This window comes from Anomaloglossus baeobatrachus, chromosome 7 (assembly GCF_048569485.1).
Source record: "Anomaloglossus baeobatrachus isolate aAnoBae1 chromosome 7, aAnoBae1.hap1, whole genome shotgun sequence".
NCBI lineage: Eukaryota > Metazoa > Chordata > Amphibia > Anura > Aromobatidae > Anomaloglossus > Anomaloglossus baeobatrachus.
In genome coordinates, this window is record NC_134359.1 from 204,200,229 (window position 1) to 204,221,867 (window position 21,639).

At 41.7% G+C, this 21,639-nt stretch overlaps 1 protein-coding gene across 1 annotated transcript in view; it reads right to left on the reverse strand.

Annotated features, from left to right (window-relative positions):
- GSG1L (GSG1 like) overlaps nt 1-21,639 on the reverse strand; it is a 495,401-nt gene that overhangs the window by 326,007 nt on the left and 147,755 nt on the right. Inside the window, exon 2 of the mRNA XM_075317877.1 lies at nt 10,603-10,650. Coding sequence (XP_075173992.1) covers nt 10,603-10,650 — 48 coding nt within the window. The remainder of the gene's footprint in view (nt 1-10,602; nt 10,651-21,639) is intronic.

Genomic DNA, 21,639 nt, shown 5'->3' on the forward strand with positions numbered 1-21,639 from the left:
CTACTGCTGTCTTGTTTAACAAGATACTCGCCTCTTCTATCAATTTATCTAAACCTAAGAACTTCCAGTGTGCGTCTCTGAAAAGCTCTTCAACTACATTCAATCATTATAAAGGTAACTTAAATTGATTGACCTTTGAATCCATTCTTACTATTCTGTGCACTACATTATATCTTTTTTGGGGTCTCTTTTTACCCGTAATGTGCAGGACTACAGTTTGGACACGTCATATTCTCTGGAATTCTTTTTCTTGTTTTATCAGACTGCTATTTTTAAAATATTCCAATATCCTTATAAAATTCAGACCTTCACACTTGTCTGTAAATCTTTTCTGTACCATCTATACAGTTACATACTAGATAAGATAGAAAAAAGACTTAGGTCACATTACATCCCACCTGTAATCTTAATGTGCTGACACGGAGACTGGCTAAAAGCTTTAAGAGATAGATGCTAAAAATGTCCTGCTGAATTCAAATGTGACTGAATAAATCAGAATAAATGTCTGGATCAAGTACTACATTGACAAATCAGGTACTTAAAAATTGTAATATATTGTTCAAAAAAGTGAAAAAGGCATCCAGGTCTCTCTTGAACTTGTTCACTGAAAGAACCATCACAAAATCTTGCAGCAGAGAGTTCCATAGACTTAAGGCCCCTTTACACGCTACGATTTATCTGACGATATGTCATCGGGGTCACGGTTTTCGTGATGCACTTCCGTCGTCGTTAGCAACGTCATTGCATGTGACACCTACGAGCGACTCCGAATGATCGTAAAAGTTGCGAAAATCGTTGATCGTTGACACGTCGTTCATTTTCAAAATATTGTTCGTCGTTTAGAACGCAGCAGACAAATTGACACCCTGCCAACAACGAACAACATCGTTAGTGTGTCCGTAATCAGAGACGCGGGCATGTCGTTACGAGCAATGCTCCATGCCTCCTCCGCTTTGATTGGTGTCATGCCAGGATGTATGCTATGGACAATTATACGCCTCTGTCATTGTCGGAATCGTTGGGAAGAATGCTGTGTGACGGTGTCCACAAGACCGCCTTGGTCAAACAATATATCGCTGAATGATGTAGCGTCGTTTGTGAGATGTGTACGTGTGACCGCTACAAAATGACCTATGAGTGATCTCGGCAAATTGTAGCAACGATCTGGGCGTGTCACATCGCTAACGAGATCGCTAGCGATATCATGTGTAAAGCGGCCTTTAGCCTCTGCTCTTACAGTAAAGAATCAATATCGCTAAACCTTCTTTGTTCTAGAGGCAGAGGATACCCCCTTGTGATCATTAGAAGGACAGGTGTAAATGAACCTTATAACAATGGTCCCTATCCTTTCTTACCCTAAAAGCTACAGCTACATTCAGCTGTGACAGATGGTCACAAGCCACATAAAGAGCCTTTTAAGTATTGACATACAGTCCTCCCAGTAGTTGTGCACACAACCCTTCATTACCAGGATAATTATAGCTACAGCTGCCCCCCAGATATCACACCAAGACCTTATGCCCCATGCCTTATAGACAGCACACTTACTGTATATCCCAATGTTCCCACCTTACTCCCATTTGGTATTCTTTTCAAGGTCTCTTATTATTCAAGTCAGCATACTCACATCAAGCACTCTCACTACACTATAGCATGCAGCCTCATGCACCTGTTCACACTGGAGTTACCATCAGCACTTCAGCTTACCATATTTATTAGCGATGAGCAAATAGTAACTATATGTGTTCAGAATTTTTAATCCCCCATAGTCCTCCATAATGCTCCCCCATAGTCCTCCATAAAGTATTTATGTATATAAGTAATTCACATCATAGGTAGACCACAACTATGAGAGACAAAATAAATTCAGAATATCAACATTTCTGATTTGGCAAGATTTTTTTTGCAAATTATGGTGAAAATTAAGTATTTAGTCATCTAAAAACATGCAAGATTTCTGGCTCTCACAGACCTGTAACTTATTCTTTAAGAGGTTCCTCTGTCCTCCACTCATTACCTGTATTAATGGCACCTGTTTGAACTTGTTATCAGTATAAAAGACACCTGTCCACAACCTCAAACAGTCACACTCCAAACTCCACTATTGTGAAGACCAAAGAGCTGTCAAAGGACACCAGAAATAAAGTTGTAACCCTGCACCAGGCTGGGAATACTGAATCTGCAATAGGCAAGCAGCTTGGTGTGATGAAATAACTGTGGGAGCAATAATAAGAAAATGGAAGACATACAAGACCACTGATAATCTCCCTCGATCCGGGGCTCCACGCAAGATCTCACCTCGTGGAGTCAAAATGATCACAAGAACGGTAAGCAAAAATCCCAGAACCACACGGGGGGACCTAGTGAATGACCTGCATAGAGCTGGGACCACAATAACAAAGGCTACCATCAGTAACACACTACGCTGAAAGGGATCCTGCAGTGCCAGACATGTTCCCCTGCTTAAGCCAGTACATGTCCGGTCCCATCTCAAGTTTGCTAGAGAGCATTTGGATTATCCAGAAGAGTGTCGGGAGAATGTCATATGGTCTGATGAAACCAAAGTAGAACTGTTTGGTAGAAACACAACTCGTCGTATTTGGAGGAGACAGAATGCTGAGTTGCATCCAAAGAACACCATACCTACTGTGAAGCATGGGGGTGGCAACATCACGCTTTTGACTGTTTCTCTGCAAAGGGACCAGGATGACTGATCCGTGTACATGAAAGAATGAATGGGGTCATGTATCATGAGATTTTGAGTGCAAACCTCCTTCCAACAGCAAGGGCATTGAAGATGAAACGTGGGTGGGTTTTTCATCATGGTAATGATCCCAAGCACATCGCCATTGCAACGAAGGAGTGGTTTCGTAAGAAGCATCTGAAGGTCCTAGACTGGTCTAGCCAGTCTCCAGATCTCAACCCCATAGAAAACCTTTGTAGGGAGTTGAAAGTCCATGTTGCCCAGTGACAGGCCCAAAACATCACTGCCTTAGAGGAGATCTTAATGGAGGAATGGACCAACATACCACCAACAGTGTGTGCCAAACGTATGAAGACTTACAGAAAACGTTTGACCTCTGTCATTGCCAACAAAGGACATAGAACAAAATATTGAGATGAATTTTTGTTATTGACCAAGTACTTATTTTCCACCATAATTTGCAAAAAAAAAACTTGCCAAATTAGACAAGGGGATTTTCTGAATTTGTTTTATCATCTTGTCTCTCATAGCTGTCGTCTACCTATGATGTCAATCACAGGCCTCTCTCATCTTTTTAAGTGGGAGAACTTGCACAGTTAGTGGCTGACTAAATATTTTTTTTCCCCACTGTAGTATGCAGCCCCATATAGCATTATGCAGCCCCACATATTATTATGTACCCCCATATAGCGTTATACAGCCCCCATACAGTAGTATTCAGCCCCCATATAATATTATACAGCCCCATACTACATTATACAGCGCCATATTGTAGTACGTACCCCCATATAGTATTTTGCAGCCACCAGATAGCATTATGCACCCCCACTGTGTAGCAATTGATTAAATATATAAATGCTCACCTCTCTTCAATTCCCCTACTATTCCTCAATCCCCAGCTGTGTCCTGCACTCTGCCCATCTCAGCACAGTGGTGCACAGTAGTGATGTAATTGCGCTCCACTATGCTGAGCTGTCAAAGCACTGCAGATACAGCAAATGATGAGAGAGGGAGTGCTCATTATTGCTTTCAATTGTATCGGCATCTGTGATGCCGATACAATTGAAAGTGCGATGCTGGGTGCCTGGTGATGACACTGGGCCCCTCTTACTCACAGGCCCTAAGGCAGCTACATGGTCTGCCACCATTGGTGGAATGACACTGGAAATCCAGGCCCTGTCTTCAGTTCAAGGAGACCTTACTTTCCCCTTGACAGCTCTGCGGCTCTGCCTTGCCTGCATCATGCAAATTAGCCATATTTAGCGTGGCTGTGGAGGACGGGATGGACCGGGGCTCAATAAAGCAAAGTAAGTACCCTGGCCGGACCCAATCAATAAGAACATGGATGCCCTGTCAACAGATGCCAGTGCCTGGGTCCACCAGAGGATCCTCCAGTTCTCCGGTGGCCAGTGCCACACTGCCCGCGAGCCACATGTGCCTCCCGATCTCCAGCTGGGGAACCCTGTCTTTTCACATGAGCTGTCTTTTTTGCAAACTGATTAGCACCAAGATTTATAATAACCCATATTAATACTGTGATCTACCTATGTTCTTAAAAACTTTTGTTACCCTCCTCTGCACCTCATTGCCCTCAGCCGCTATCCTCCACCTTACTTATTATAAAGGTTTTCCTCTGCTTTTGAACCTTTTATAAGAAACTCTTTTGGGCAGATCTCATATCTTTTTCCAAGTCTCGTCTTCCTACATATCTACGCTGTATAAATAAAGGATAATAAGAATTTTAAAGCATATAATGAGCAAAATTGTTAAAAATATTTCACCCTCCTGTGGAGCGTTTTCAGCACCTCCTGGCAGAAAGCGTTAATCTTGCTGAACTTACTTTAATATGGAAAATTTATGATACTTTGCCTTTCTTCTCTCTCCGAGCTCTTATGGGATAATAAACCTGGAATGGCGAATGGTTCTTTTGTTTTCTTTTGTGTGTTCTGAACGAATTACTTAAGAGTGACAGAGTGTCACCACGGTCAGATAGAAACTGTCTCTATTTGCATAATAATCTATACTTTAATGTGTGTAGCTTTAGCCTCACCGGTTTATACTTTCCTTACTGACACTTGGCTTTCATTTACTCTGTCATGCAGCTGCAAATCTGCGCACAGAAGTGAAGGGAACGACTTACCTGTAAACATGTGATTATATTCATATATTCTTTTATGCATTCTTCCTCCTGCAGTTTAAATTTACTATTGCGTCTATATATAGCTTTATATTTAAATAACAAGTCTTTTTTTAATATTAGACCACTAACTTTACATTGTGCAGAAACCGACATTATTTTCTACATTTAGGTAAACATTCCGCCGGTAGCAACAATACTTTAAGCCCTATAGATTTGTTAATCAAGATCCATGGATATTGCATTGAGAAAATATATCTAAAATACCATCACCTAGTAATATCAAATCCTTTTGATGCCGAGACATCCTGCGACCATGGTAACCAGTTGCTAAGCGCTCATTTTCCAAACCATAACAGACACAGATTGTAGAAAACAAAGAGCTATAGAAAAAAAATGGTGGAATTTGTATAATTTATATGAAGGACATTTCAAAGAACGGATATAAAAGAAACGTTAGACTGGTCTACAGTGGCACAACCATAACCAAAAGTAGCAAAAAGGCCATAATGCAGCATATTGTTCCAAGATATTGATACATAATAATCACAGGAATGGAGTGCAGAGAATATAAAGTGTTTCCTATTGATCCCCTATGATAACATGCATGTCTTCACAATACGACAGCGACAGTGATAGGATCTATTTTACAAGATAAGCAAAGTGGGAATATCTATTATATCATATGATTTGGTTTTCTGCATTGCTCTTAATAAGATATAAAGGTTACCTGATCTTTTCTAGGCTATAAAAGCTTTACTATAGGAATTTCCGCTTTCTCATCAGGTATCTGTCAGAGATGAATATGTTATGATATACTTCTCATTGTTATAAAATGTGATTGGCATACCTTAGTATAATTTCTGAAAGTTAAGGATCCCTGTGCAGGACTTGTGGCTGCCCACCCCTGTGCAGGACCTGTGACCGCCCTCCCCTGAGCAGGACCTGTGGCCGCCCTTCCATGTGCAGGACCTGTGGCCGCCCTCCCCTGTGCAGTACCTGTGGTCGCCCTCCCCTGTGCAGTACCTGTGGTCGCCCTCCCCTGTGCAGTACCTGGGGTTGCCCTTCCCTGTGTGGGACCTGTGGCCGCCCTCCCCTGTGCAGGACCTGTGACCGCCCTCTCCTGTGCAGGACCTATGGCTTCACTCCCCTGTGCAGGACCTGTGACCGCCCTCTCCTGTGCAGGACCTGTGGCCACACTCCCCTGTGCAGGACCTGCGGCCGTCCACCCCTGTGCAGGACCTGTGGCTTCCCACCCTTGTGCAAGACCTGTGGCTGCCCTCCCCTGTGCAGGACCTGTGGCCGCCCCCTTGTGCAGGACCTGTGGCCGCCCCCTTGTGCAGGACCTGTGGCTGTTCTCCCCTGTGCAGGACCTCTGGCCGCCCTCCGCTGTGCAGGACCTCTGGCCACCCTCCGCTGTGCAGGATCTCTGGCCGCCCTCCCCTGTGTATGACCTTTGGTCGCCCTCCCTTGTGCAGGACCTGTGGCTGCCCACGCCTGTGCGGGACCTGTGGCTGCCCACCCTTGTGTAGGACCTGTGTCCGCCCTCCCCGGTGCAGGACCTGTTGCCGCCCTCCCCTGTGCAGGACCTGTGGCTACCCTCCCCTGTGCAGGACCTCTGGCCGCCCTCCCCTGTGCAGGACCTCTGGCTGTTCATCCCTGTTCAGGACCTGTGGCTGCCCTCCTCTGTGCAGGATCTGTGGCCGCCTTCCTCTGTGCAGGACCTGTGGCCACACTCCCCTCGCCTTTCCACCAAATCCCATCTGCATATACACATACATATTCACATTAGGCACACATGTATGAAATGTACACACACCAATACATTGCAAACACACTTACACATTACTCACAGATACGCACATGCACATAAAACATACAAATACGTATGCAAAACATTCTTGTGATGCACTAAATCAGAGAACCAGATGATTTCTCTCTGTAATGTGTGTATATATATATATATATATATATATATATATATATATATATATATATATATATATATATATATATATATATATATACAATGTAATGTAATCAGTGTACAGCTTGTACAACAGTGTAAATTTGATGTCCTCTAAATAACTCACCACACAGCCATTAATGTCTAAACTGCTGGCAACAAAAGTGAGAACACCCCTAAATGAAAATGGCCAAATTGTGTCAAATTAGCCATTTTCCTTCTCCAGTGTCATGTGACTCTTTAGTGTTACAAGGTCTCAGGTGTGAATGGGGACCAGGTGTGTTACATTTGGGGTTATCGCTCACACACTCTCTTATACTGGTCACTGGAAGTTCAACATGGCTCCTCAAGACAAAGAATTCTCTGAGGATCTGAAAAATAGAATTGTTGCTCTACATACAGACGGCCTAGGCTATAAGAATATTGCCAACTCTGTGGTCTGCACAGACAGAGAGCAGTGATGTCCCCAATGCATCAGCCACCAGGCTGCTGAGGCCTTTGAATGTCTGCAGCGGTCAGGGGACTTGAGAGGCATATCATTGTATATTTTATGATGACATGCAGCTCAAAGTCACCTGACCACTGCATCCAATCACAGGCCACAGAAATCTAGAGGCTCATGGAATGGGGACATTTCTTCTGATAACTTTTTTTTTTTATAAACATCGCAAATCACATTGAAATATTTGACAATTCATTCAACACAGTGAGCAGATATTATTTATAGTTATTGATATATGTTGCAAAAAATTGCAGTGATTGTTTTTATTCTCTAATATACCAATACAAAAAGTTAGAGGTTGTCTTCTCCAAATGAAACTTTCCTGGGGACTGGTTATAGAAGTAAAAAGCTAAATCTGTCATACTCACTTCCTGGCACCGACATGATGCCGTGCGTGTGCTCCATTATATACCGCTGGTACTTACTCAAGCCTGGTAAGTACCATGACTTAATACCAATGTCAAGACACATGTTGTTTGATGGGTCTTTCTTTGTGAAACTGGTAATAGGAATGTTTTGCATACACCTTTTTTCTGCTTCTATAGAAAAATAACATTTTAACAAGTGCTGAAATGCATTTCTTGGATACATTCTTACAGAATCCATTTTAGGTGGGACATAATGCAAAGTTATGTGGCAGTGCTATTCAAGGAGGCCATGTCTAGTGCCCTCCGCAGCACTGGCCAGTTGACTCAAAAGAGCACTGTGTGCCTCTTTTCACAGTCAATTTCTCCATCATATTAATGCTTATAATTTAATGAAGTGCATATTTTACACTGTATTGTCATACAATATAGCGACATGCTATTGATTGCTTAACCTACATTATAATAACAGTATCCCTTAAAAAAATTAATCACACATATTAATTCAGTATATAGCGTATATGTGCAGTGGTCATATGAAGCCCAGCCTTTGGCTGAGCTTCACAGGAGATCTAAGATTGAAGTAATGATGTCAGTCAGCTTTCTGTGACTGTCGCGGGGCAGATAGGAGCTGGTGATGAGCGTACTAGAAATTGCATCATCTAAATGCCTGTGCCAGTAACTGACAATGACATCTAAATCATTGGGAGCACTCACAACTAAAGTTAGTAGCAGATGCTGTCTATCTAACTCAGCAACCTGTGATAAATGCATCTGTCACAGGACATTAAAGCGTAACCATCTTTTTAATATTTATTTGATAAATCAATAATACGCGTGAAAATTAGCAACTTTGTCATATATCTTATCAGACAAATCTACTTCTTTCTGATCAGTCATTATCAAAATTCTCAATTTTGAGGTAAAATCTGTGTTCAGTGAAGACTTTCCCATTACTGAGATTCTATGTAAATAAAAGAGAGAGGAGGAGTGGAGTTCTGCCTCTAGCTCCTCCCTCAACCTCTAGCTCCTCCCTCTGCCTCTAGCTCCTCCCTCTGTCTCTAGCTCCTCCCTCTGCCTATAACTTCACCCTCTGCCTCTAGCTCCACCCTTTGCCTCTAGCTTCACCCTCTGCCTCTAGCGCCACTCTCTGCCTCTAGCTCCTCCCTCTGCCTCTAGCTCCTCTCTCTGCCTATAGCTCCACCCTCTGCCTCTAGCTCCTCCCTCTGCCTATAGCTCCACCCTCTGCCTATAGCTCCTCTTTCTGCCTCTAGCTCCTTCTTCCTCCCTCTGTCTCTAGCTTCTCTCTCTGCCTATAGCTCCCCCCTCTACCGCTAGCTCCTTCCTCCTCGCATCATCAAAGAATTTAATTAATGACATCTGCCATCTTCTATCTCAGATAGAGGCCCCATATATTGCATTTTACAAAAATATTAACATTCCAAACCCGAACAAATTATTTAGGTCACATGTAAGAAGAAAAAGGAAACAATGCAATATTTATATGAAAGGATATAAGTAGGTAATGGAGTTCCTACAAATGCCTTCTATAACTTTCATAGTGATGCTGGAACAAATGAATGGGGAGGAGGATACCCAAACCTCAACTCAAGTTTTATTACTTTCTGGGCTTGGTCAGGAATTAGAGAAATGTATTTTTGCAATATAATAAATTGTCCGACATCATTAGGACTTTGAATCATATGCAAAATAAGGCAGATTCCACCATGCCACAATAAGGGCAAATGTGGCAGCCTGTGCCACAAACTCTGCACATCCCAGGGCATGGGAATGCACAATAGCAAAAGAACACAATGACACTCCATATTTACCAGCAAGGTAGAAGATGTGATGGTGGTGTGCATGCAGCAGTGTTGTGAGCGTGTGCATGTGTGGGCAGCAGTATTGTGCGAGTGTGCAGCAGTATTGTGCGAGTGTGCAGCAGTGGTGTGCGAGTATGCATTTGTGAGTCTGTAACAGTACTGTGTGTATAAATATGCAGAATAGTTGGTTGTCACTCAAAGTGCCCTTGCCTGCTTATAGCCGCCACTCACTGTACTGGAAGGTGATTGAAATTTCACCAACATGCCTATATGATTTATAGGTGGCTTCTGGGAGAAAACAAAATCTTTTTTTCCTGCAGCCACATGTTCAGTATGGTGGATAGGCACGTGCGTAAAACCAATAACCTGCAGATTAACTGATTAACTGCATATATGCGTGTGAAAAGCATTACCTGATTTGAAAGGTTCCCTTTACGTTGTAAAGTAATAAAAACATTATATATATATATATATATATATATATATATATATATATATATATATATATATATATATATATATATATATATATATATATATACATATATATATATATATATATATATATATATATATATATAAAAAAAATGTATTATTTTTTTCTTTCATTTTTTCTTCATACAGCTTTCATTTCACCATATAAGGTACTATACTACCTGGTACTAAAATTGAAAAATGTAATTCTTATTGAAATAAAAAAAACCTTCTATAGGTCATCAATGCTGTGGATAACCATGACCTACAACAAGGTTACCAGATCATTTTTTACCACAAAGTGACTGTTCTAAAAACAAAACAAAAACAATAATGACAAATTGCTTTTTGATCCCACTTGGAATTTGAATCCCACTTGGAATTATTTTTTCCCACTTCATATGGTGAAATGAAAGATGTACTTTTAAAACAACAAGCCGTCTTTACAAACATCTGCTACGTTGATGGAAAAGGAAACTTGTATAATTTAGGAAACCTTAACACCAATCATGGAGCAAAGTTGTAAAAAAGAAGAGTAAAAAAGATAACATGGTAGACTACACATTGAGCCAAGTATTTACAAGTCAGCTACCAAGTCAGAATAGTAACAATATGTTTTCTGTATTCTTACCTTTTTCAGATGCTGGTGCAAGGTCAATAAAGCTTCGACATTTTTCACCTATAAAGAAAGAACAGAGGGTCAAAGTGTCATTCATTGTATGTAACTTTACAATCTTTATAATTAAAGGGTTATTCCCTACTCAGAAAATAGATAACAACTTGACTTGATGATGGTTGGTGGTCAGCTGGTTTCTCTGCGATCCTGAGGATGAATGGTTCTCTAGAATGCTGAAAAATGGGCCTTCATTATTTACATGACTTCCAGAAATAGCTGATCGTTACATTTGGTAATCTCATACACAATGAATGGAACGGAAGCTCAACATGTGCACCTCTGAATCATTCAGGAAGGGGCTGTAGAACACCACCATTCTTGCAGTTCCAGATCCCCGATCTCTGGACCCCTCAGGGTCCAAACTTTCAGAAGCATTTTGGTAAAATAATTATTTCCCATTATAGGGATAGTATATAAGTTTAAGTCTTTAAGGAACAAATACACCACATGAATCACACATGTAAACTAATTAGTCTACAGTTCTTAATATGTAAAGAAACCATACCAGAAATGGTACATTATTAAAGGGAACCTGCCAGGTCAAAAAAGTATTCTGATCTACAAGCAGGAGCATGTGTGAGCTATTAACCCCTTCCTACTCATCCCTGTGTTGTAATATTGTGTAATATGAAAGTAATAAAATAACGTTTTATTACTTTCATATTCCCTATGTAAATTATAGTGTCTCTAGCCCCATGGGCATCTCATCACCCTGTGGGCGTCTACATGCTTTCCATGGCATCACGCCCCTGTGGGCATGATACTATGGATTTACATCAGCGATGTAACCGTCGCCACTTTAGAAACTCACGTGCACACGATTACCATTCTCGCCGCCTCATCCTGGTGTTTGTGTGTTGGCTTCTGACACACACTGCGCATGACCGGAACTACAGGCGTCCTCTGAGCATGCTCAGTGTGCGTCAGAAGCCGACCAGCTAACACCAGAATGACGCGGTGAGAATGGTAAGCGTGCACGCGTGAGATTCTAAACTAATGACGGTCACGTCGCTGATGTAAATCCATGGTATCACACCCACAGGGGCGGAAGGGGATAGCAGCTCACACAGGCTGCTGATTGTAGGTCAGAACGCTTTTTTAACCTGACAGGTTCCCTTTAACTTGTTTTCACTGGACAATCTCTTTATCAGTTATCTGTAGGATAGGGGATAACTTGTTGATTGGTGGTTTCCCCATTGTAGGGATGCACACTGTCTGGCAGATAGGGAATTTGGATCAATGATGAGGTACTTTTATCCCCGTTTCAAAATGGAGCAGCAGTTTGGATGCCTGAACACCAGCCCATTCATTCTTAAAGGGACCAACCACCAGGATTTTCATATAGAAACTACAGCAAGTGCTATAATGGTGCTATCATGCTGATACTATACATATCTTTAGTTGTGAGATTGGATGTCTATTTTCTGAAATATAGCCAAGTAAAGTTTGGGAAATTCACTGTTAATTGGTGAGAGGTGTAACAGAATATCTAATAGGTTAGTTGGGTTTTGCTAGTTATTCCCACGCCTCCTGAGGGAGTGGATCACAAAACGTGCATTGGGGTGGCGGGACCAGACGGAGCAGCCTTGTTTAAACAGTGAGTTTAATTTTAATATGACAGGCATTTCTTTTTATACTTGGTTAAAAGAAATTAAGTGTTGGTACTGTGTTAACCAGTTTTAGTTTAATTAGCCATTAAAAGGTATCACAACTACAAAATTATAATTTTGTTTCTCTCACTGAGAGCAATCAATCATTTTTTATATTTGTATACGCTTTTATTGAGGTGTCTTTGCTGTATTTACCATATGATGTGGTAGTGGTAACTTAGGATTAGGTTCTCCTTCCCTACACACCTAGCACTTTATGTGAAACTATTTATATATGCACTTTACTCTTATGGGGGACACAGAGCTGTAACAGTGCAATATTTACACTCAGTATTTCAGGGCTATGTTATTACTTAATCATGCATGCAGGCTAGATACTATTACCTCCCTATTCTGGTTTTACAGCACATATACACGTTCACCTTATATTTAATGCTTGTCATGTCATTTGATTATTACAATACTTATTTATTAGATGCACTTGGCACTTTTATACTGGATTAAGGAATTTCCTTTTTGATATTTAAATAAAACATTTTTTTTAGAAACATCCTTTTTGAATGTGTAACAAAAATGTTTTTCAGTTTATTGTAATTTATTGATTATCATAGACTATTTTTTGCTTTTCCATCTGGTCCCCATACCTGTATCACCAAAACCATTGCAACTATTTATTTGTTCTTTTCATAATTTATTAATAAAAATGAAATATTTTAGGTCATATGGCTTTTGTCCATTTTTGTTGTTCATTATTCCCACCCCTGTCTGCCTGACTGTCCTTCTTCCCCCTGTCTATATCATTACATGGGGAGGAAGGAGGGAGGAAGGACAGGGGTAGGAAGGATAGGCAGGGAGACAGTGGCAGGAATAACTAGCAAAACCCGACCCACCTATTAGATATTCCGTTGCACCTCTCATCAAATAACAGTGCATTTCACGACTTTACTTGACTATATTTCAGAAAGTACTGTATACATCCAATCTCACAACTAAAGGTATGTGTAGAATCAGCATGATAGCACCAGTATAGCTCTGACTTTAGGTTATATACAAAAGTCCTGGTGGTTGGTCCTCTTTAAGGGAACTTCTTGAAAATTCCCCACAGCAGCTCCATAGGGAGTACACCGAGCATAGGTTGAGTGTGCACACAGCCTCTCCATTCTAAGGCTATGGTCACACAGGGCATCTTTTATTGCATTTTTGGTGCGTTTTTGAGGTCACAAAGATGCACCTAAATCCATGCATTTCCTTCTCCCAGCAAAGTCTATGAGATTTTGATTTTGCTGTCCACACTGGGCATCTTTTGTTGACTGCATCTTGGCTGTGTTTTTGAAGATGAAGCACGTCAATTCTCTTTGTATTTTTCCAGTGTTTTTGAGTCCTTCCAGTTAATAGATTTGACTTAAAAAATGCATTGGGCAAAATGTGGTAAAAACGCGGAAAAACCACATACATTTTTATGTGTTTGTTCCCCGGGTGCGTTTTTTGTGGGTTTTTTTGGGCCAATGGTGGTTAGCAAAGATGCACTGTGTGAACATAGCCTAATGAGAATAAATGTTCCCTGTTCTGATCGGCGCGGGGCCTGTGATCGGACCTGAACTGAGCAACAAGTTATCACTTGTTTTCATTGGACAACCGCTTTAATAGGTTCTTTAATTCACAAGTGTAAATGCAAACAGCAAAAATGTTTGTTTGTTTTTTTTTACTCTTCTCTGGAAGAGTTAATAAAATATAATAAACTGTAAGTACCCAGCAAATGACGCCAATAAATAATGTAACAAACCAGAGAAAGACGCAGAAACTTTCAATACCATTCAACAGTTAACAAAAGAATGTAATTGCCGGTTTTCACAAACTATGAGAAGGAACAGTCACCATATCATAGATATCAGGGGGACGGTATTAGAGAGAACCTGTCATCACAGCTTCTACCCAACGCACTACACAGGAAGTAATATGTCTTTAAAGATGTCATTTTCTGAAACGTCCCTTACAGCATGAAGAAATAAAATAGTAGTATGATGTAGCTCTATGTACTTGTGTAGAATAAAGGGGGTAGTCCTGGTCTTGTTATGGAATGATACGGTCCCACACACTTGTTGGCAAGGTTAACATCAAAAAGCTATTTGACACATGCATATTACAAAGATACTGTAAAGGTGAGTGCTTTCTACTTTCTATGCAATAGATGCTGATATAACTGAGTTATAATGTCTAGGGCTGGTTTTAGGCAAATTGGGGCCCTGGGCAAAATCCAAAATGGGAGCCCCAAACCTGAAATTTTCCAACAAGGGTAGGTTCTCAAGACCATGTTAAAAATTGTTCTGAATTTCATCCAGAAAAGTGGAACCCTTTTTTTTTCCACTGGTGATCTGTGTACAATCCATATTTTTACAGAAGCAGCTATTAATCATTACCAGGACCATTTACAGTCCCATATGTTACAGAATTGCAATGTATCCATAAAATCCAATGCTAAATTGTGGCATTTTTTATTCACACACCCATAGGCTGGAACAGGTGAGTCTCATCCGATTTATAATACATACCAGTACATACTATGATTTTGGTTTTCACTCATCTGCACTGCTTCATTGAACAACATTGGCCAAGGGCTGTCTGTTTTTTTCACGGAACGAAAATATGGTTGTGTGAATTCCTAACCCTTACAGTAAAAAATGGAAAACCTTAGCACAATGCCTTATTTTTGTACATCCCACTTCATAAACAGCAGAATAAAAAACAATAATAAAAATAGTCATTTGTCCTCCAAACTACCCGGCTAAACCCTTCTAACTTCAATGCCGATGTGCCGGTGTTCCTAACGGTCTCTATTTACTTTGAAGCTATAACAGAAAGTGTGGCCATCAGATCACTGCAGCCAACTGCGAAGACTGGCTGAGATCACCGGATCAACGGTGCTGGAGCCGGAGAGGATTTATAATTAAATGATCATTTTTTTACATTTGTAGAAGAGCCCTTTAATGTAATTCCCATACACCACTTTTGCTGCAGATTGTTCTGCATAAATAAACAAGTGTTGGCAATAAGTGCAGTATGCACATTTTTAAGTGGTTTGTTGTGTGTTTTTACAAGCATTTTGCAGCTTTTTCACTTGCGCTTTTTTCCCCATTCATTTGAGTAGGGAAAAAAAACTCTGCAAAGACACTGCAATAAGTAACAAGAAGAGGAGATATACAGTATGTATATTAAAGACATATCTTCTGGCTGGTGTCTGTCTGGTATACTGTGATAGTTTGGAATAGTATAGTTCCATTCACTCACAAACTGGGAGTTGTGTGACCCAAAGTAATACACCACCATATTACCAGTAAAATAACTTTGAAAACTGTTTATAAATAATTATGTTTATTGAAAAGCTACAAAAAGTTTATTATATTAGAATTTTACACACTATGGGGTTAAATTTATAAACACATGATCATATAGATAAAGTCCAAAAAATGGCAGGACAGAAAGTGAGGACACCATTAAAAAGCCCTATGTGACGGAACAAAACATCCGAGCCTGCATAAACAGATAAATGACTGTGTGGTAATAATCAGTAGATATCACTTACTGGAGCATGGGTCAATGTAACCCAAGTCACATTAAGAAGATCTAAGCTATCATACAGTCCCCAGGTGGCGCTCTAATAGCATGCTTAATACCATAACATTATTGTGACTGTTTGTTCTAGCAATATAATATCACCCCCGTCCTCCAGACTCACCCATAATGAATAAGTTCAGACGCCAAGTCCCATCACTCGCCTGACGCACGTTTCGATGTATTCTTCCTCAGGAGCCATAGGAAAAGTAAGGAATTGTGTGTTTAAATAGGTTGAATGCCATGAATTGAGCACATGTGTGGGCAGTATTTCGCACACGTGATCTCCGCCCTCCGACCATTTCAGGGGAAACATGGGTTGGAGGAATCCTCCTGATGTCATATACCCAGAATTCCCCTTAAGGAAGTATCTTATAGTATTTCATGCAATAATATATAAAGTCCCGTTCACATTGGGTTTATGCAGTGTGTCCTGACGGTCTGCCTGAATCCCTCTAAGGGCTCATGTGCACGTAACTGTTGATTCTTCTGCAGCGATTTGACAGCATATGTGCGCTTCAAATCACTGCAGAAAGACTGCATAATGGAGGCTGCTGCCCCCACCATAGACAGAGTGGGAGCTGCATCCAGAATGCAGAAATAATTGACATGCTCATTTTATGAACGCACGGATTTGGGTCAAAATTTTGGCACCCAAATCACTGCGTTCATAAAAGGATCGTGCACGAGTCTCATGCACATTCTTAATAGGGGTGGAATGGGGGGAGGGATTAGGACAGTCAGAAAAGACGTACAGAGATACATAAAGTGCATGAACTCTAAGGTCAGAAACTTCACAACAAACAAGATGGAGGAATAAGAATTAATATTGTTTGAAAAAACATTATGATATGGTGGGGATAACGGAGACATGGCTGGACGAGAGCTATTACTGGGCTGTTAATTAACAGAAATATTGTCTGGTCAGGGATAACCATACAAATAAGCGAGGGAGAGGTGTGTATTTATATGTAAAATTGTCCCTAAAACCCCTGCTACGTGATAATATATGTGAGGCTAATGAAAATGTGTTGTTCCTATGGGTGGAGATGAGAGGAGGGAGAAAGAATAATACAATTCTGATAGGGGTTTTGTTACAAGTCTCCAAATGTAATGAAAGCGCCAGAAAATATGCTCATAAAGCAAATAGATGAGGCAATGTGGCGCCCCTGACCTGGTCAGGCACCACTGAGTACTGCACCCATGCTGGGGACAGTACAATACAGGTAATCCAGAAGGCTGACCGAGGTGTGACTACACAGGCGCATAGTGATCAGGTCTCACACATGTACCTTTGGGAGGACCCCTGGGGATCCCAGGAGGGGGTAAAAGCCTTCACCTCCACTTGAGGAGTGGAGGGGGCGAAGCCTCCATCTCCACTCAAGGGGTGTGGTAGAGAGCCTGGTTGCTAGGTGACGTAGGCAGGCCCAAGGGGAAAAGAGAAGGAGGAGTAAACAGTCTGAAGCAGAGTGTGGAGGAGTGAGGAGCATGGAAGTGGAGCTCAGACAGGAGCAGCAGTGCAAGTCCCACGAGTGAGCCGGTTTAGTGTGCAGCTCAGGAAGAGCAGAAGCAGACCCTGGAGCTGTTGCAGTCTAACAGCGTCCGCGCAGTGACTACCGACGGGGGAGAACGGTCACCTGGGAGTGCTGCCCGAACACCACACACAGCTGGAGAGAGAGCAGTGTAGTGGAAAGTAAGGAGACTGTCAGGGAGTACCAGGCCCAAACGGGCGGCAGATCCCGGTGCGGGGATAGATCCACCTTTCCTTGCTAAACCTGCCGGTGTGGGGCCCTTAAAGCCCACGCCACAACACCACAAAAGCCGCAGCCACGTAGCCACAGTTAGGGCCCATAGTTCACAGGAGGCAAGCAGCTGGAGTGATCTGGTCCAGGCGACAAGCAAACGGCAAACAAACGAGGGGAGCAGTTACTTCCCTGGGTGACCCCCATAGGGACTAAAAGTCGGGGTTACCACAAACCACAGAAGGGCTAAGGAAGGCGAGTCGGTAGCCACCCTCATCAGTCAGCCTGAAGGATACCTGGTTCCAGCCTGGTTCATCCCAGCTACGCCCGGGTTACTCACCCTGCCATCAACAGTGAGTAAAACCCCTGAAAGACATTCTGCTTCTGTGGAGTTATTCTGCGCCTTGTGGTTCTACACACCTACACAGGGCCCTGGGGCTTGCCTCACTCTCAGGAGGCTATTACAACTGGCTGCACCCACCATCAGCCCCAGGCATCCCTTAACCTGCAGTGGCGGTCCCCACTGACTGCAATTCTGAGAGTGGCGTCACGACAATCCTAAAAGAAGATCTCCTACCTGTGACAAGATCCAGCTACGTGGAGTCCCTGAAGGTAATGCACCGACACAACACCTGTGGGGCTTCACAGCAGCGAATCAGGGAGAAGTCATTATTATGGGGGACTTCAACCATCCGGATATAAATCAGGGAGCAAAAACCTACAGGTACAGCAAAAGAAACAGGTATATAACAACAAAGAAAGACAATTACCTTTCCCAACTGGTTCAGCACTCAATAAGAAAGGGGGCACTACTAGACCTGATATTAAAGGGAAGGTGTTGTGAAGAATTTTTTTTTTCAATAACTGAAAAATGTAAAGTATTAATGTTTTAATGTTATGTTTAAATATTATAATTTGTTTTCAATTGAGCAAAATAAAAAACTTTTTTTAAAGTTTGATATTTTCCACCTTTAAACACTAGGGGGAGCAGCTGCTGAAATTCTACTGTACAACTATCTCACATTACAACTGCAGTAAAAGTGGGTGGGATCTGCTCTTATATGTGTTTAATGTCCCACCTCCCCCTCCCAATCTGGGTATTTCCAAAAGGATTAGAGGAAATGAAGTTTAGGATCACAGTGCGGAGCCATTTTGTTGGTGACCTCAAATTGACCCTAATATGTCTAAATTATCACTAAGGAAAGCTGGCATAGGGGTCCACTGCATCCCGTGCCCCAATGTATCCCATGCCCCACTGTATACCATGTCCCACTGTATACTGTGCCCCCATATACTGTGCTGCCGACCGGGATCGGAGGTCCGAGGTGACATATGGCGAGGAGGGGTGATCTGCAGCCTTAGCGGCACTGCACTACAGATGTCATGCTGCGATCACTATTCCCAGCCGAATGCACTCACCTCAGACCTCCGCCCCCGGCAGCCTGTCCTCTCAGCCTGGTGTCTGTTCCTCCCATCAGCGATCACAGCACAGAGCAGTAAGGAGCTGCTAGGAACAGAGGCCCAAGGTGAGTACACGCGGGGGAGAGGGAGTGAGCAGCAGAGTGGGGGAGAGGGGGTGAGCGGAGAGGGGTGTTGTGCAGTAGGGGAGGGTGAGCAGTGGGGTGAGGAGTAGCACGCCAGGATCAGTTATGGTGCAATCACCACTGCCCGACACCGGTGCTCACCTCAGCCATAGCGGGTGACAGGGGGATAGTGCAGCACATAGCATACTCTGTGAGCTACACAAATATGGCAGTGATCTCCTCCATCTGCTGTGATCTGGGCAGCCCAGGGGGCATGTCCAGCTCACAGCAGAAGCAGTCTCAGTGTTAAGTATAGAGTCAGAGTCCATCTATCAGATCCAATGTACAGACAGCTGCCATAAATGAGGTGAGTAACTGTCGTTACTCCAAGATGGCAGCACCCAGTGTTTCAGTAAAAATAGAATTAAATAAAAAGTAAATAAACAGGTGATTTAATTTTGTATTAAAAAGAATTGATTTCATAATCACTATTATTAATACAAAAAAAAAAAAAAAAGACACCTTACCTTTAATCAGTAGGCTGAACCACATATCAAATATACGGGTTGGGGGGGCTCACTTGGGAAATAATGATCACAAAATAATAATTTTTCATGTATCATTTTATAAGATTTATGGTAGAAGGGCTAGAAGGACACTAGATTTCAGGAAGGCAAATTTCCAACGTATAAGAAATAAACATAATGCCATAAACTCGGGCAATGTCCTGAGAACACAAAGCAAAAGGGACATGTTTCTAAGCATCCAAAAGGACCTGTGTACATAATGGGAATAAAGAAGCTATGGCTGCATAAAGCTGTAAAAGGTGCAATAAATGACAAATAGAAAGCATTTAGAGAATTAAAGCAAAAGGGTAGTGATGCATTAAATAATTATAGAAAATTAAATATGTTCTGTAAAAAGAAAAATCAAGGTTGCAAAGATTGAGATGGAGAGGCTTATTGCCAGAGAAAGTAAAAATAATCCAAAAATATTCTTACACATGTTACCAGATGGCATACACCCCCGAGTACTGTAGGATTTAAGAACAGACAGAGCATTAATTTGAATCTTCACAGATTCTATAGCTGGGTCTGTACCACAGGACTGGTGCAAAGCAAATGTGGTGTCAATATTCAAAAAGGGGACACAATCTGAGTCTGGAAAATATAGACAGTAAGTTTAACCTCTGATATTAGGAAAATGATTAAGGGTTTCCTAAAAGATGCTATCCTGGACTATCTCAAGAAGAAGAACCTCATGACCCAGTATCAACATGGGTTAATGATGGATCGGTTCTGTCAAACAATTCAGATTAGCTTCTATGAGGAGGTAAGTCCCAGACTGGACCAGTGAAAAGCAGTGGATGTTGTCTATATAGACTTTTCAAAGGTGTTTGATACAGTGCCACACAAAGGTTGGGACATAAAATGAGAATAATGGGAATAGGGGAAATATGTGTAATTGGGTTAAGAACTGGCTCACTGATAGGAAACAAAGTGTGGTTGTTAATGGAACACACTCAGATTGGGTCACATTTACCATTGGGGTCAGTTTTGGGCCCTCTTCTTTTTAACATATTTATTAATGACCTTGCAGGGGGCATAAAGAATAGATTTTCAATATGTGTAGATGATCCTAAACTCTGCAGGGTAAACAATACACAAGAGAATAATTTATTATTAAAGAAGGATCTGTGTAGGCTGGAGGCTTTGGCTGAAGAATGGCATTTGAAGTTTAATGTGAATAAATGTAAGGTTATGTACTTGGGCAGAGGAAAGAAAATGTATAATTTTTTACTTAATTGTAAAACACTGGGTAAAACTGTCACTGATAAAGACTTAGGTGTGTGGGTGGACAGCAAACTCAACTCTACTGAACTGTGTCAGGCAGCTGCTGCCAATGCTAATAAAATAATGGGATGCATTAAAAGAGGCATAGACAACAGCATAGACAACAATATAGTTTTGCCTTTATAAAAGTTACTAGTGCAACCACACTTAGAATACTTTGTACATCTTTGGTATCCGGTGTATAAAAAGGACATAGGTGAACTAGAGCGGGTGCAACGAACAGTAACCAAGGCTATTAACCCCTTCATGACCTGACGATTTTTTTGCTTTCCGTTTTTTTTTTCGGGCAGTAATACTATGACCGCTAGGACGTAATATTACTGCCCGCGGTCGTTAAAGGTTTAAAGGAAATGGGTGAACTGCAATACCAAGATTGGTTATTAATTCTGGTTTTATTCAGTTTGGAAAAACGAAGGCTTAGGGGCGATGTGGAGGATTTGATTCATCGTCCACATGGCAGACCTTTATATGGATCATCCACTGAGCTTTTTCACCGTCTGCTCAGTCTGGGAGTGTTCAGACAAGGGACGTCAAGAGACTTCATCTTACCCCTAAGAAAAAACTGCTGCTACGCAGTGAGATGTGCCTTGGGTCTTCCCCCCAACTTTGTGGCTCTACCTTCTCACTTCTACCTTCCCAAGTACACATATGCCTA